This window comes from Apteryx mantelli, chromosome Z (assembly GCF_036417845.1).
Source record: "Apteryx mantelli isolate bAptMan1 chromosome Z, bAptMan1.hap1, whole genome shotgun sequence".
NCBI lineage: Eukaryota > Metazoa > Chordata > Aves > Apterygiformes > Apterygidae > Apteryx > Apteryx mantelli.
Genome location: NC_090020.1, coordinates 10,769,552 through 10,784,308, shown reverse-complemented (window position 1 = coordinate 10,784,308; position 14,757 = coordinate 10,769,552). Strand labels below are relative to the sequence as shown.

General features: G+C 44.0%; 1 protein-coding gene across 3 annotated transcripts in view; it reads left to right on the top strand.

Moving 5' to 3' along the window:
- TRABD2A (TraB domain containing 2A) overlaps nucleotides 1–14,757 on the top strand; it is an 83,453-nt gene that overhangs the window by 51,234 nt on the left and 17,462 nt on the right. For 2 of the 3 annotated variants that reach the window (XM_067315668.1, XM_067315667.1), the window contains exons 3-4: nucleotides 5,051–5,197; nucleotides 7,396–7,570. In XM_067315668.1, coding sequence (XP_067171769.1) covers nucleotides 5,051–5,197; nucleotides 7,396–7,570 — 322 coding nt within the window. The remainder of the gene's footprint in view (nucleotides 1–5,050; nucleotides 5,198–7,395; nucleotides 7,571–14,757) is intronic. The other variant, XM_067315666.1, reaches the window with a different exon arrangement.

The following is a 14,757-nucleotide window of genomic DNA, read 5'->3' as shown; positions in this document are numbered from 1 at the left end:
CAGAAGTTGCAGATCGGCTGTGAATCTGGTCTCTGCTTCTCTACCTCCTGCTCTGTGGACTTTTTTCCAGCTTTTCACAAACAAGACTGGGATCTGATCCCTAACGTTTGATGACTGTGGTCTTCCTTAAATACCACTTTTCACCCAGTCTGTTTTCTCTTAGAAATAATGACAGATAAGAGTTATCAACCTTTGAGCAAAACCCACCTCAGCAAATTAAATCATTTAAGAACAGTGAGCTCAAGAATCCTTCTTCTTTTGAGATCCTGAAGCTGTTTATCTGTTACTGTTTACCAAAGATAACCTTCTCAGAAGGGCACAGCTTAAAGCAACACCTGGTACTGCAAACATCTCCTCTCTCTTAGCCCCCACAGCCCTCTTCTTCCTGCCTGGGAATTACACTGCCCCCAAGAAGGTGGAAATGATACAAAAATGGAGAGAAGCCATCATGTTCTTTTGAGAGGGGCTCTACACACTAGTGTTAAATTGTAATCTCGTGTAGTTCTTCAGCAAATTTGCCATGGTCCCCCTCCAGCAAATACCATCGTCCAATTCAAACCAGCTGATGTGGGGAATATTTTTAGCAATGGCATTGCCTGCCCTCCAGCTGTGCAAAGCCTGAAGACATGAGTTACTGTAACTCATTAGGGGAAGGCTAATTGTCTAGGAAATTGATACTCTTTTGATTCCTGACCATTTGTCATATCTTGGCTTTTCTAGCTCCCAGCACTTGGGGTGTGATTGTGAATGGTGGTGAGGGACTTTGGCTGCCACTGACATCAGAAAAGATGCCAAGACCACCTCTGTCCTTCACACAACTTGAAGTTGAAAATCCTCTCTCTGGATGGACTTAATCTGGTTCTTGGGTGACTCTTCCCTCCGGTTTGTGCACAGTGGTAGGCTGCAGGCCTAGAGCCAAAGGGGGACAGATGTTGCTTACGAGGAAGTCTGCCCTGGGAGGGCACAGCTATTTGCAGTTTCCTGTGCCAATGCAAACAGCACGTGCAGTACCAAGGGCACATGCCGGCCGCATTGCGGTGTCCAGGCAGCCTCTGCTCAGGAGGGATGGGCTGTGATGTGGGGAGATCCTGGACGCCCTGTCCCATGTAATCATTATCAGGACGAGGTCTCTGGCAGTGGGCTTGAATGCTCCTTTTGTTCTTGGGGGTGAAGCATGACACACCTCACTATGAAAGGTCTTTTGTACTTCCCTGGGCAGGCAAATGGTTTAGTCGCTGCCATCCTCAATTTCTTCAAGTGTCCAGCAGCAACTCACTGATCTCCACACCACAAAGATGTACTCCTAGCAAAGCCTAGAGAGGTGTCAAAGCTGCCTCATTAGGACAACTTTGCACTATCCCAGGAATAAGCTTGGAAAGATGGAGGGAATGGGAGTGAGTTGTATCTATTTCTGTGTAAATCTGTGCTGTAATCCTTCATACCTGCAGGTAGTCATTTTGGTTTTAAGCTGCGTCCTTGAGATAGATGATATTACTGGCTTTATTTAGCTGTTTGCAATTTACTGTGTGCTAGTTTCTTAAGGCTTTGAAAAAGGAAGGTGCCTATTTGGCTTGTACTGGTTGCTACAGTCCAGGCCAGGTGGGTGAGTCTGTCTGAGAGAGAGATTCAGTCTGTTTTACCTGAGCCTGCTGCAGAGTAGGAGGGAAGAGACGTCTCTGCAGCAAAGAGTAATGCACACACGGAGAGCCATCCAGGAGAAAGCTACAGCAGGAGTGTGGTCTGTGAGGGTGCAGTGGACAGAGGGAGATTTGTTTTATTTAAATCTGTCTTCCCCAGCAGATTGGTGTTTACTCCATGGAAAACAGTTGCCCTGTGCTGGTTTGTGTTTGGATAAAAATCAAATTGTAGAGATTGCAACGTGTTTTTGATGTGCTTACTCTACACTGAGGCAAAACCACCTGGCCAGGTCAAGGGTCTGTCACAGGCCTTATTCCTGCTCAGTGGATGGGGACCATCTGGTGACTGTTTTAGAGGCCACAGAATCCTGTCAGGGCCATATTATTTTAAGAGTAAATTCTCCAAGTAAATGCTGCTTATAGCAGTTGAAATAAATTACAAAAGAAGCCATTCCTATGGAAGTGTTTTTGACTAGACTGATTGTGCATATGAGATTTTCCTGGCATGACCTAGCAGTTCTGGCTGTAGAAAGCCCACATTTCCAGCACAGATTTAACTTGTGTCCCAGTGAATTTTGTCTCATTGTTAACGTTCATTAGTGCTTCTCTGTGTGGGAAGTGAAGCCAAATAAATGGAAAACATGGCTTCAGAGTGCAATAAACCCCAGCCTGCATGCAAACTTTTGTTCAGAAATAAAGTGGTTTCAATCTGCTTTTGTTTAATTTACTTTCAAAGTAAACAAATGTCCTTCGAAGGATCACCACTGGTTACTTAGATGTAACCTTCCCGAGTGTCTATCTGCAGATATTCTTTTAATCAGGAGCAGTTTGTACCAATAAAGTGAACCCTTGCCCCATGTGAAAAAACATGAGATGGGAGTGAATGTTGCTATTCATGAACGCCCATGTAGAACTTGTGTTAAGTAAAGCATACGCGTACTTTTGTGTTAAGTCCACAGTAGTTTGGATCCAGGCAGGCATGTAGGTCTAGCTGTAGTGGGGAGAGCATGATTTCAAGGCCTGTGGGACTTGCACTGTTCTGTATGAGGTGGATTATTTTGCTGGGGGAGAGCAAGTCATGTCAGTTCATTCCCACATCTGCCCTGTCCTGGAAATCTGAGATCTGAGTACAGTAGGAACATCTGAAGTACAAGAGTGGGATGCAGCTTTGCATTATTTGAGAAACAGCAAGAACGCACAGGTTTTAACAAATTGCAGTCAGTTTCATTTGTTGCATGTGGGACACTAAAATTACTGGGCATAACTCTGCTGCAGAGGTCAATACTGATAGCCATTCCCATCCAGAGGACTCATTGCTATCAAACAGCTTTTTATTACTAACATTTGCTTGCTGCTAGATCAAGGCAAGATTTTATATTGAAAAGTGGCAGTGTATTATAACAAGTTAAGACGGATAAAAATATTGCATCTGTAACCGTATATGGATGTACCTACAGAGGTAAAAGCTTATGTCCATTTTATCACCAAACTGCAGAATCTTTTGTTTGTTTATATAGTTTCTAATTGTTTGATGACATCATCAGCATTCTCACTGCCAGAGAGTTGCTGGTCTTATACACCTGGTATATTTCTTATACGCATTATGTACAGTGTTAATGTACATTTCATGCTGTTGGTGAATACCTCTGTTTCCAGAATACTATTGATAGTGTTTGAGACAAATATCACAGAGGAATTAATTCCACAGAGCCCTCAGCAAGCTGCACAGGGTCATCTAAGCTTGGAGAACAACCCTTCCAAGAATAACTTTGAAATGCGCATCCAGGCTTCAGCAGGTATCTCTCAGATTGCTTTTTTAGAGAAAAAAAAATCCAATGGGTAATAGGAAATCTTGTTACAGAAGTCTAGTCTTGGTGTGTAAGCCAGTGGGTAGCTGAAGCAAGCTCTGTTTCAGGACATAATAGCAATGTTTTACTTGCCACATGCTGATGGAAGGCTGCTGTCTGAGCACAAGAGGAACCACTTCCATTCCCCACCAGAGTGCACATGTGGATCCTATGCTCAGCCTCAGCAGTTTCTGCCTCACACCCTTCCTCTGCTTCTCTGGCCTCACCTGAACTTGCTGGCTACCTGCTGTGGCAGCTGGAGGTGACGAGAGGGAGTTACACATCTGCCTCTTTCACTCCAGAGACCCCCGTCTTGTGTTTGAGCAAAGAGGGAGCCACCCCTCCTTACCGAGAGAGCATGCAGAAGAGCCATTGCTCCAAACTTCTCCCCATGCCTTTTAAAATTTTCTCACCCATGGAGATGTGTCTAGCCTGGAAATCACTCCCCTTGGCAGGGGGCAACTGGAATGGCAGCTCTGTGTGGGTCAGACCCCAAAGGTACCTCCACATGAAATCGATACTGCGCTGTAGGTGGGGGAAGTGACAACACCTGGAGGAGACCTTTCCTGATCTTATCCCTTTCCTGTCAAAGGAAAGAAAAACCCTGAGGGAAGGGGCTGTGGAGACCACTCCACTGATTTGTCTGGAATATACTTAATTTGATGTGAAGGGATGGGAGAGTTTATTTTCCCAGCTGAGTGCTAAGAAGTAAGCTAACCCAGGCAGTATGCAGCCTCCTTGTGACCCTGGAAGAAGTCAGCCTTGGGGAGAATACTGAGTAATGACAGGGTAATGTCTCTGCCACTTTGGCTGGCTGAGAATAACATAAAAGCTTGAAATAAACAATGAAGGATGGGATGTGAAGGAGGAAACAATGGTTAAATGTCCCTGTTGTTGAGGTAGAAAGGAAAAACAAGGGATAGCCATCCTCGTGTTTGGTAAATGGCTGGGGAACTGTGGGGACCGAGTGCCAGTTAGGTCCCTGGGCTCTAAAAAGGTCAGGTAGATTATCATCCAGAGGAACATGATTGCCCCTATTTCACAGATTAGTTAAATAAACAGAACAACTCACCCTTTCTCCTAGTCCCGCCATTTGTATCTTCAGTATTAACCACATCATGGGCAAAAGCACCTGAAGCTGTGTGTTGTAAGTTCATTTCCTGCAAACAGGCCTGTGGGACTAGGAAGTGCCTTCAGCTGAGCGCCATAGGGTTAGGCTCACCCACTTGCTCTCTCCTTGACTCCAGCTATTAAATCTCTGCTGCGGTGTGAGGAGGGACTACTAGGCTGCCCATGAGGGCCGCTGGGTGTGCCGGCACTCTCTCAGCAACTTGCGTGCAGTGCATCTCCCCGCTCCCAGTAACAGCCAGGCTTCTGTCATGCTTGACATATAAATAGCTACAGATCTGGAGGAGGTTTGGGTTGGTGAAACGTGGATTAGTGAACTCGGATTGGGATAGCTTTAAAAAGTCTTCAGAGAATAGCTATATATCTATAATCTTCTCAATGAGCAAGTTAAGAACTCATAAGGAACTCTGTCTTTTCCTCCCTCTCCCCCTCCCTCAGGTGATCTTTGCTTTGAATCAGACTCTCTTGCAGCAGGAGAGCCTCCGAGCAGGCAGTTTCCAGATCCCCTATACGACAGAGGACCTTATCAAGCATTACAACTGTGGGGACCTCAACTCCATCATCTTCAACCATGACACTTCTCAAGTGAGTCTTGCCACCGCAGCCCTTGTACTACGCACATATCACCATAGCGCTAACCCCTGTCTCACGCTTGTCTTTTCTGATAGGCTCTTTGCAGGTGTGGTCCCAAGACACTGAACTGGCTAACTAGTATGTCCGCTTTCCTACACCTCCTGTTCAAGGAGTCTGCATTACCTCACCACTGTCTTACTGCACGTAAACAGCAAAGGTGCACCTGGCTTTCCCTTTTGGATGATGTTGTGTTTGCTTTAGCATCAAAGCTCAATGAGTTAATTCTTTATTTTCTTAAGGATCCTCTGGAATTGCGCTAACTTAGTTATGAACAAACTTAGTGCCAACAGAGAGCAGAAGCAAGCTCTTTTCTGCAAATAGTGACAGAGCAATGCACTCCTGACTTTGACACTTGTGTAAGACTGGGCAAGCTGCAAGCTCTTTAATTTTCCCCCATCAGTACAGCTGTGTCCTGTGGGCAAGACCCAAAGAGGAGAACTGGAGTGAAACAAAGAGGAGACAGATTTAGGCTGAATATCAAGGAAAAGAAAACCTTCTAAGGCCTCACAGACTTCATTTATGGAGACAGTTTCCCAAGCAGCACAGTGGAATGCAATGCTCTGATCTTTAAACTACTAGAAAATGCCCAGCAGGGACCAATTTTGCCTGTTTGGGCTGTTAGATTAGCTAACCTCAGACTGAGACATCAGCCCTCTTTTCATTGTTGTGTGTGAGGTACTGCCTGGCAATTCGTGTACATGAATGAAAACATAGTCTCTAGCCTAGCAGTGCTGAACAAGCATGTGTTGGTACCTGGGCTTTTCCTCCGGAATGACAGTTTTTCCTATGGCTGCCTGATATATAGGATATAGATGACAGTGTGCAGTGCAGAGCTGGAAATATTGTTATGTTAACCCTTGCTTCACTGGCACTGAGCTTTGTGCGTGTGTTGTTAATTTTCCTGTTCTGTACACCCTTCAGCATGCAGGTTCAGGCAACCTGATCATTTAGCTCTTACACAGCAAATTGCATGAATAGATTTCGAAGGGCTTCTCCAAGGAGGCCAGCATTGTGAGGAACGGCATACAGCTTCTGCATCACTAGTCTGTTGAGGTGTTACATGCTGCAGACAGCTGATGTTGCCTCTAGGTCCTGAGAGGGAACAGGTCTTGTCAAGACATCCATGTCTCCAAGGGAGCAAGTGCCCTTCACTTGTACTAGAGGATCCACTGTAGGATGGTCTCCCTTACAACGGAGTTGAATAGTAATAGCCTGGAACTATAACAGCTTATGTTTTTAAGCAGAACTTCTCTGTAAATTGGATTTAACCCTGCGCTTGCCCAGTAGATGACATACTGTGAGCTAAAAATCCATTTGAAACAGTTGGTAATGGTCTCTGAGTGGCTCCAGAGCCTCTTGGGCAGCTGCAAGGGAAACCACCTGGGTTTGCGCTTCTGCTCCCCAGATCTCATCAGGCCCTTTCATTAGCAGTCCCTTTCGCTGTGACACCTAAACCTACTTGTGTAAAAAGGCAGGGTGGCTGCAACTCCAGTCCCACAGTTCCACCTGATAGCGAGGGCTCGGGAGTTTTGGGGGTTAGTAAAAAAAACACAGCTGGTTTTGGGGGCCCCAGGGGAGGGAGCCAGTATTTGAAAAGATACCTTGAAGACAAGAGAACTGGAGCTGGTAAAACTTTCTTCCTGACAAAATTTGGCTCTATTTTGGAAAGTTCACGAGATGTTTTTGTTAACTAGTTTAAACTGCAGTTGTTCTCTGGCAGCCCCAGGGTTCTGATACCAGTCAAACTCTCCTGGAAGACTATAATTATCTTTTTAGTTATGTCATACCTAGGGCAATTTAAAGAAGAGGTATGCAGCTAAAGATAGCCAAGGGCAAATATTTACTGTCTTTGGCCGAGCAATCAGGATTTGAGACCTGTGGTGTGGCAAACTGAGAGTATTTGTTAACTTTGCATCAAAACAAATTCAGTTGGCTGGCATATGAAATGATATGTTCAGAGAAATGGAGCAGTATGAATTATTAAAAGTTTATCAAGTCATTTTTTGGCTTACTTTGAGTTTTGTCCTACTGAACATGTGTTGGAAGAAAAGCTGATTGCCATGTTCAATGAGGGAGCCAAATGCCTGTGCATGATGGCTGCCTGTGAAATAAATGCCCCTTTTATGAAGACTTTTTTTTTTCTACCCTAGGTCCCAAATTTCATTAATGCTACACTTCCACCCCATGAACGTGTTACTGCCCAAGAGATAGACAGCTACTTCCGTCAAGAGCTCATCTACAAGCGAAATGAGCGAATGGGCAGGAGGGTGAAGGACCTGCTGGAAGAGTACCCAGACAAGAGTTTCTTCTTTGCATTTGGAGCTGGTATGTGATTGAGGAGCTCTTCAATCTGATCATATTTTTCCTGCGTCCTTTAGAACTTGTCTCAGTTTGGAGAAGGGTCAGTAGTTTTACTCTGGTAGATACAGAACACACCTTTGTTCTGATGTTTGTTACCTAATGGGAAATTCTTTCCAATGTAGGAAGCTGGTTTTCCTCTGTGTGCAAATAGCTTATAGTGTATACATTGATTACCGTGTTTATTAGTTACAGACTTGTTATATACATAGCCAAAGATATTGAACCAACTGCAGTGCATGTACAACAGGAGCAGTTCTTACACCCGCATGTTTATGCTCTAGCCAATCAAGGCAGAAGAAGGGTAGGAGAAACAGCAGCTGAAAGGAAAGGTAACATGCCAAGGTTACATCAATGGTTTGATAAACCTTCTAGGAACATGATCAGAAGAATAACATGCCGAACTGTGTGAATCTAAGTGGCTCAATGAATGGAAGAGGAGAGGCAATGCACACTTTCACCCTTTTCTTCCTGCTGTATCTCCTTATCTCTGTTTGGACTTCAAAAGCTACAGAGAAATTTTTTTTTGCCACTATTTTGGAGCACAGCATTGTGCTCTGGTGGATAAAAATACTTCATCTTCTGCCTCTTATCAGCCAGCAAGAATTCATAGGCCCAGGCAGCTCCAGCTCAGTGCTGTTAAGCCCCATACTTAAAGCTAGGCCTGGGTGGGGAGGTAGACAGGGTTATTCTGCCATGACTGTAATGCAGCCAGTCCTCTGTGCTAGCTCCAGGGGAGGGAAAAGGTGAGGACCAGTGTTTGAAAAGACAGGTGCTAATTCACAGAGAAGAACCCATTCCCTTCACCACGAACCATACAGGTCTTGGGAAAGAAGGAGAATTGAAACTGGTGTCAGGATCCACATGATGTTTTCCTGTCCTAGTGGCGACTCCTTTAGTGAGGATGGAAGATTTAGGCAAGGAAAGAAAAATATTTACTTAAACACTGTAAAAGCATTTGTATTTGAAGTCTGTGAGAACCTCCTCTCTTGCAGCAGGGAGCTGTGGTGACAATCTTAACATAACAAGAGTCCTGCGAGTGAGGGCAGGGAGGTAATGAAAGGTGGCTGATAGTGTCTGTTCAGGCATGCGTGAAGATTGTAAAGCGTTATCTTCCTGCAGTAGTACTCTGCTCTGTGCAACTCCCCGTCACGAGGGAAGGTTAAGCAGACGCAGGTTATGTAGACTTCAGTCATGGCTATGCGTGATCTTGGAAGAGGTCTTTGCAGTGCTGGGCTGCAGAAGCACAGATCTGCTGCCGATATTGTTCTGAGAGCACCTGTCCTTGCCACGAGTCCCTGCTGGACTGATGTTGCTGGCAACACAATGCATATGTAAGCCTTGTGTGCTTTACATGTCAGTGGCAGGTCGCTAGCTCTCTGTGAGGAGGGCGGGTCGCAGATGTGCCAGGCTCCAGTAACTGGTCACAGCTGAGCAATGCGCAGCCCACATTCAGTTGCAGATGGAGCGACGTGGGCACAAGGGTCACTCTGAGTCCATCTGGTCCTATGCTCCTGCTGCCTGGTGCTGCCTAGAGCCTTTGGCCTGTGCAAATACGGTTAACACCTGCCTTGTGTGCCCATGGCTTGCTCTCCAACCACTCATGCCTTTCTCATGCTTTTTCATCATAATTTTGCATCCAGACAGGTTCCCTGTCTTCTCTAGCTCCGCTTGGAAACTGTCTTTACTTAGACTCTGGCTTTGCTACTGGTCTGGCCTCTGTTCTCCTGTGCTCTTTTTGCAAAAGACAGCCTCCCCTGCCCTCTCTGCGCTGGAGAATTACACACAGATATGTAAAGATACTTGCGGAGAAGAAACTTCTGTGGCAGAAATCCACTGTTAACAGCACAATCCCTCATTACCACCATCTTTGTCTGCATGCAGTTTCTTTTTTTATTTGTTTTATATTAATTGCCTGAATGAGATAACTAACCTCACAGGATATAATGCAGAAAATAGATCCATTTCTACGCAGTGGTTATTGGGACAGGGGGTGATTGTTTAATATTTTCTTGGCCTGGAATGCACACTACAACTATTGGTGCAGGCCTGCAAGCTAATTTAGCCTTTTGCTTCTCCACATTCCTGTACGTGATAAGGAGTGTCTGTGGAAGCTTTATTTTGAAGACAGCAAGCTGTGAAGATGAACAAACATATTGTGTTCAGCATTTGCAACAGTTTTGAGCATTGCTCAAGTATTGTGCTATTATTCAATCACTGGAAATGAGTTCCAGAAAAGTCATAGCACAAGGCACATTGGAAGGAGCTGCAGCAGAAGGTGGTAGAAGAAGAGGAGAGAAAGAGAAAGGCTATAGCAATAGGACTATATCATAACTACATTTTGATTTTCCCACTATGAGCTTTGGCAGGTAGTGAAAAAAGTATCTCCCAGCAGCATGCTGCCACCAATTGATAAATTGTGGGACAGGAGTGTGTTATAATGGTAGTGGGGTGTTGAAGGGTTCCAGGTGAGAAGGGGGACAATGGTGCACTTTTTAGTTGTTCCTTTCTAGATTTTTCCATTGTGTGGTTTTTATTTTTAAAAGGGGTAGGATTTTTGTAAGGATTTTTTATTTTTAATTAACCAAACACCACTGAAAGAAACACTTTTATCCTTAATTGTATCCAAACAAAATTGTAGTTTGTGGATGCCTGAGGTATTACAAATACCCTTTCTTGCTATTTACACTACTCCTTGCATTTTTATTTTAAAAAAGGGAAAAATCAGAAAAAAGACTGCTCATTTATTTTATCTTCCCAGGGGTTTCATATGGTTTAGAGATGTGTAATAAATTATGCAAAAAAAGCTAATATGGCTTTGTAGGTCCTAATACAATGGCATAGCTATAGATATTGATTTCTTACATTGTATTTCATGTGGTAATTTACATTGCAAAAGACTTGATTTTTAGATCTAGCTTATTTTATGTTTTCTTTACTAACATTTTAACAAATCAGATACAATCCCGCTCTATTCTGTTGCAAACATTTCAAAATCAGAGCTCAGTTCTGGAATTATTTTTGTTCAAAAGTAATTTAAACTTGCACAGAAGTGCAGAGGAAAAATAACAGGCTTTCCTGAAACTATCCAAAAAGTTTTGCTTCTGGCCAAAATGTAAAGCTGGAAAGTTTCAAGCCAAGAGAAGTCTATTTGAAGGAATTAAAGGTAAATGGAAAGGGAGCGATGGTCATGCCAGTGGCATTCCACCACGTTCAGTATGGGCTATATGTTAATTGTGAGCAGGCCTTTTTGTAAAGCAGCACCAGAGGTACAGATCAGACCTCTTGACGCCTGTGGGAGAACTTGTGGGGCAAAGCCAGCCATAATATTTTAGAAGCAGTCTGCCTTGAATATTCATTTTTAATTTCTCTGACCTTTAAGTGGGGCTTTCAGGATCTCAATGCAAAGCCAAAGTGACTCATAGTACATTTGAATCTGTAGACAGCCAGGTACATAACAGTATAGGTTTCTGGTTTGTTTGACAAGTGAGCATTCATGTAGGGAGGGTTGCATAGTGCTACTCTGCTCTGGAGCCTTCTACCACTTGTACAGGTCCGTTACACAGACGTTGCCTGCTTGCTAAACTTCCAAAGAGTCACAGCGTGCTTGAGGCTGTCAGGCATCTCTGGAGATCAGCTGGTCCAACCCTTTGCTTAAAGCAGGGTCAGCTACAATAGGTTGCCAAGGACTATGTCCAGTCAGGATTTGAATATCTCCAAGGATGGAGACTCTCTGGGCAGCCTGTTCCAGTGTTCAACCATCCTCACAGTACAAAAGCTTTTCCTTATATTTAAGTGGGATTTCCTGTGTTTCAGTTTGTGCCCACTACCTATTGTCCTTTCACGAGGCACCACTGAGAAGAGTCTGGCTCCACCTTCTTGACACCCCCAGCAGATGTTTATAAAGTTTATAAGATCCCCCTGAGCCTTCTCTTCTCCAGGCTGAACAGTCCCAGCTCTCTCAGCCCCTCCTCATATGAGAGATGCTCCAGTCCCTTAATCATCTTTGTGGCCCTGTGCTGGACTTGCTCTAGTACGTCCATGTCTCTATTGTACTGGGGAGCTCTGGACTGGACCCAGCACTCCAGGTGGGGCTTCACCAGTGCTGAGCAGAGGGGAAGGATCACCTCTCTCAGCCTGCTGGCTATGTTCCTCCTAATGCATCCCAGGATGCTGTTGGCCTTCTTAGTTGCAAGGAGACATTGCTGGTTCCTGGTCAACTTGTTGTCCACCAGGATCCCCAGGGCCTTTTCTGAAAAGCTGCTCTCAATCCCCATGGTGTACTGGTGCATGGAGTTATTCCTCCCTAGGTTCAGGACTTTGCATTTCCGCTTGTTGAACTACACGAGGTTCCTGTCAGCCCATTTCCCCAGCCAATCATCTGGTGTATCAACCACTCTTCCCGGTTTTGTATCATCTGCAGCTTGTTGAGGGTGCACTATGTCTCAACATCCAGGTCATTAATGAAGATGTTAAACAGTATTTGCTGCAGTGTAGACCCCAGGGTTACACCACTAGTGACTGGCTTCTGGCTGGACTTCATGCTGCTGGTCACAACCCTTTGAGCTACGTCCCTGTCCCTTTATTTAGGCTGTACGTCATCAATTTGTCTATGAGCTGTTATTGAAGACAGTGTCAAAGCCTTGCTGAAGTCAAGATACACAATATCCACTCCTCTCCACTCATCTGCTCAGCTAGTCATCTCATCACAGAAGGCAGGTTGGTTAACCATGATTTCTTCTTCACAAATCCATGCTGACTACTCCCAGAAACCTTCTTGCCCTTAATACCCTTGGAAATGATTTCCAGAATAATTTGCTCCATCATCTTCACCAGGATAGAGGTGAGAGTAACCAGGCTGTAGTTCCCCAGATCCTCCTTCTTGAAAATAGGTATGATATTTTCTTTCTTCTAGTCCTCAGGGACCTCTCTCCTTTACCATGACCTTTTGAAGACAATCAAGAGTGGCCTTGCAATGACATCAGCCAGCTCCCTGCACTCTCATGGCTGTATCTCATCAGGTCCCAAGGACTTATGCATGTCTAGTTTATTTAAATGTTCCCTAACCTGATCCTTATCCACCAAAGGTAAATCTGCTTTGTTTCAGACTTTCCCACTGGTCACAAACACCTGAGATTCCTGAAGGCAAGTCTTATCAGCAAAGACAAGGCAAAGAAGGCATTGAGTGGCTCTGCCTTTTCCATGTCCTTTGTCTCCAGGTCTCCTGCCCTGTTCAGCCACAGGCCCACATTTTCCCTAGTCTTCCTTTTGCATTCCTGTAGAAGTCTTTCTTGTTTCCCTTGACCTCCCTCTCTAGATTCAACTCCACATGGACTTTCCTTCTGTATGGTCACTTTTATTCCAAGATAAGAGTGGCTTGTTTGCTTCAGCTTATGTATGTTTTCTGTTGAAAGAATCTAAAGAATTAGGGAGGAAGAAAAAGTGTGTTTTTTCCATGTGTGAAGAAGCATATTTGGTGGCATGCAATTCTGACATTATTATGATAGTCAAGGTCTCAAGTGAAGCAATAGTTTCTCAGAGCTGAGATTCAACTCCTCCAATCTCCCCTACTTCTTTTAAAAGCTGAGAAACTCCAGATGTGCCAGCTCATGAATAAGAAGTGTGGGGGGATCTAAGCTGCCTTAGATCCCTGTGGATGAAATGACTAATTTCACTGAAAGCCTCTGACTAATGTGAGAACTTCAGAAGTTGTTCTTCTTAATCTTGTAAACACCATCGAATTCCCCTTTGTCTCAGAGCTCTTTTTTTCCTTTGCTGTTCCTGAAAAAAAGCATCATTCTGAGGCTTTAAAGCATACTGAATGTTGACAAACCATCATTAATGCTAAGAAAAGAAGGATGATGATGAAAACTTCTTCAGTTAAAATTTCTTCTAATTATTAAAGGAAATAATGAATGTGTTTATTTAGCATTACCCAGATTTGTATGGATTAAAGCCTCCAGGGACTGGCTGTTTTTTCCCCAGTCTTTTTTCTTCCTTAAGACCTCACAGAAAGAGGAATTGTTATGAGCAGGCTGATTAACCAATGTCTGAATTAGCAATTCAGCAAGTTGTTAAACACTTAAAAAGCTCCAGATCTTATTTGTCTTCCTGCTGAATTCTTCCAACAGTGGAGTCACCTGATATTCTTTAAACTAAAATTAACTCTCAGATGGTTGATATTTGATGCACTAATGTGCAGGAAAAGGGTTTGGGTGTCATCATGGAAAAGTAGTTGCTCCTATCTGAGTTAAAAAGTTAGGTGTGTAACTTATCTGCTTAGCCCGTTGGACAAAGAAAAGAGAGAACATGCTACCACCTATTGTCAGTCAGTGCCTAGCATAATCTACCAAGTGGCTTCTGTGACTTCTGGTTTTGAGGCAGTCCTCAGGATGTGAGAGGCCAGTCAGTTATGCGTCAGCCTCAGGTACCAAGTACGTTGGAGCTGCTGGCATGTGCGATGTCCTTCCCCCCGCCCCTTACCTCATAAAAAGCAAAACAAAACTGTGGAAAAAGTCTTATCTGCCACAGGGGGAACTGGAATTGTGCTGATTCTCAGTCTTGCATGGTGAGTAAAGTGGTGTCATTCCTATGTTCACTCTTATTTCTTGAAATATGCTGTTTTGTCTGGCATTTTTGAATGGGAAATTGTTAGATGAGCTAGATTTATGGTCTCTGAAAAAGACAAGATTTGAGAAGGGCCCTGTTAGCAGTGTTTATAAAATTAAGCAACCCATGCTAAGCCCAGGATCTTTCACTCAGACATGTGTAGATGTTTTCACCTGTAAAGCAAAACAAAACAAAAAGCTGCCATGAGAATAAAAAAGTTGTTCAGGCAGACAGCTATCGGTTTGCCCTTGAAAATCAGTGGGAATTCAGAGCCCAACATGGAAGCTTTGAACGTACAATAACATTTGGGATTGGAGATGTAGTTGTGCACTGGGAATGTAAACAGAGCTGCCTTTTTTTTTTTTTTAAAAAAAGGATATGAAATGTGTCATGAGGAAGTTCATGGAAAAATTGAAGAGAAGCTGAATGTTGGCAGAGCCTGGAAGAGGACAAAATTTGAGCAAGAGGGCAGGAAGATGATGTAATGATAAAACATTAAATGAGTCTCGTGGGGCCACCCTGCTGTTCCCTGGGCCCAAAGGGCT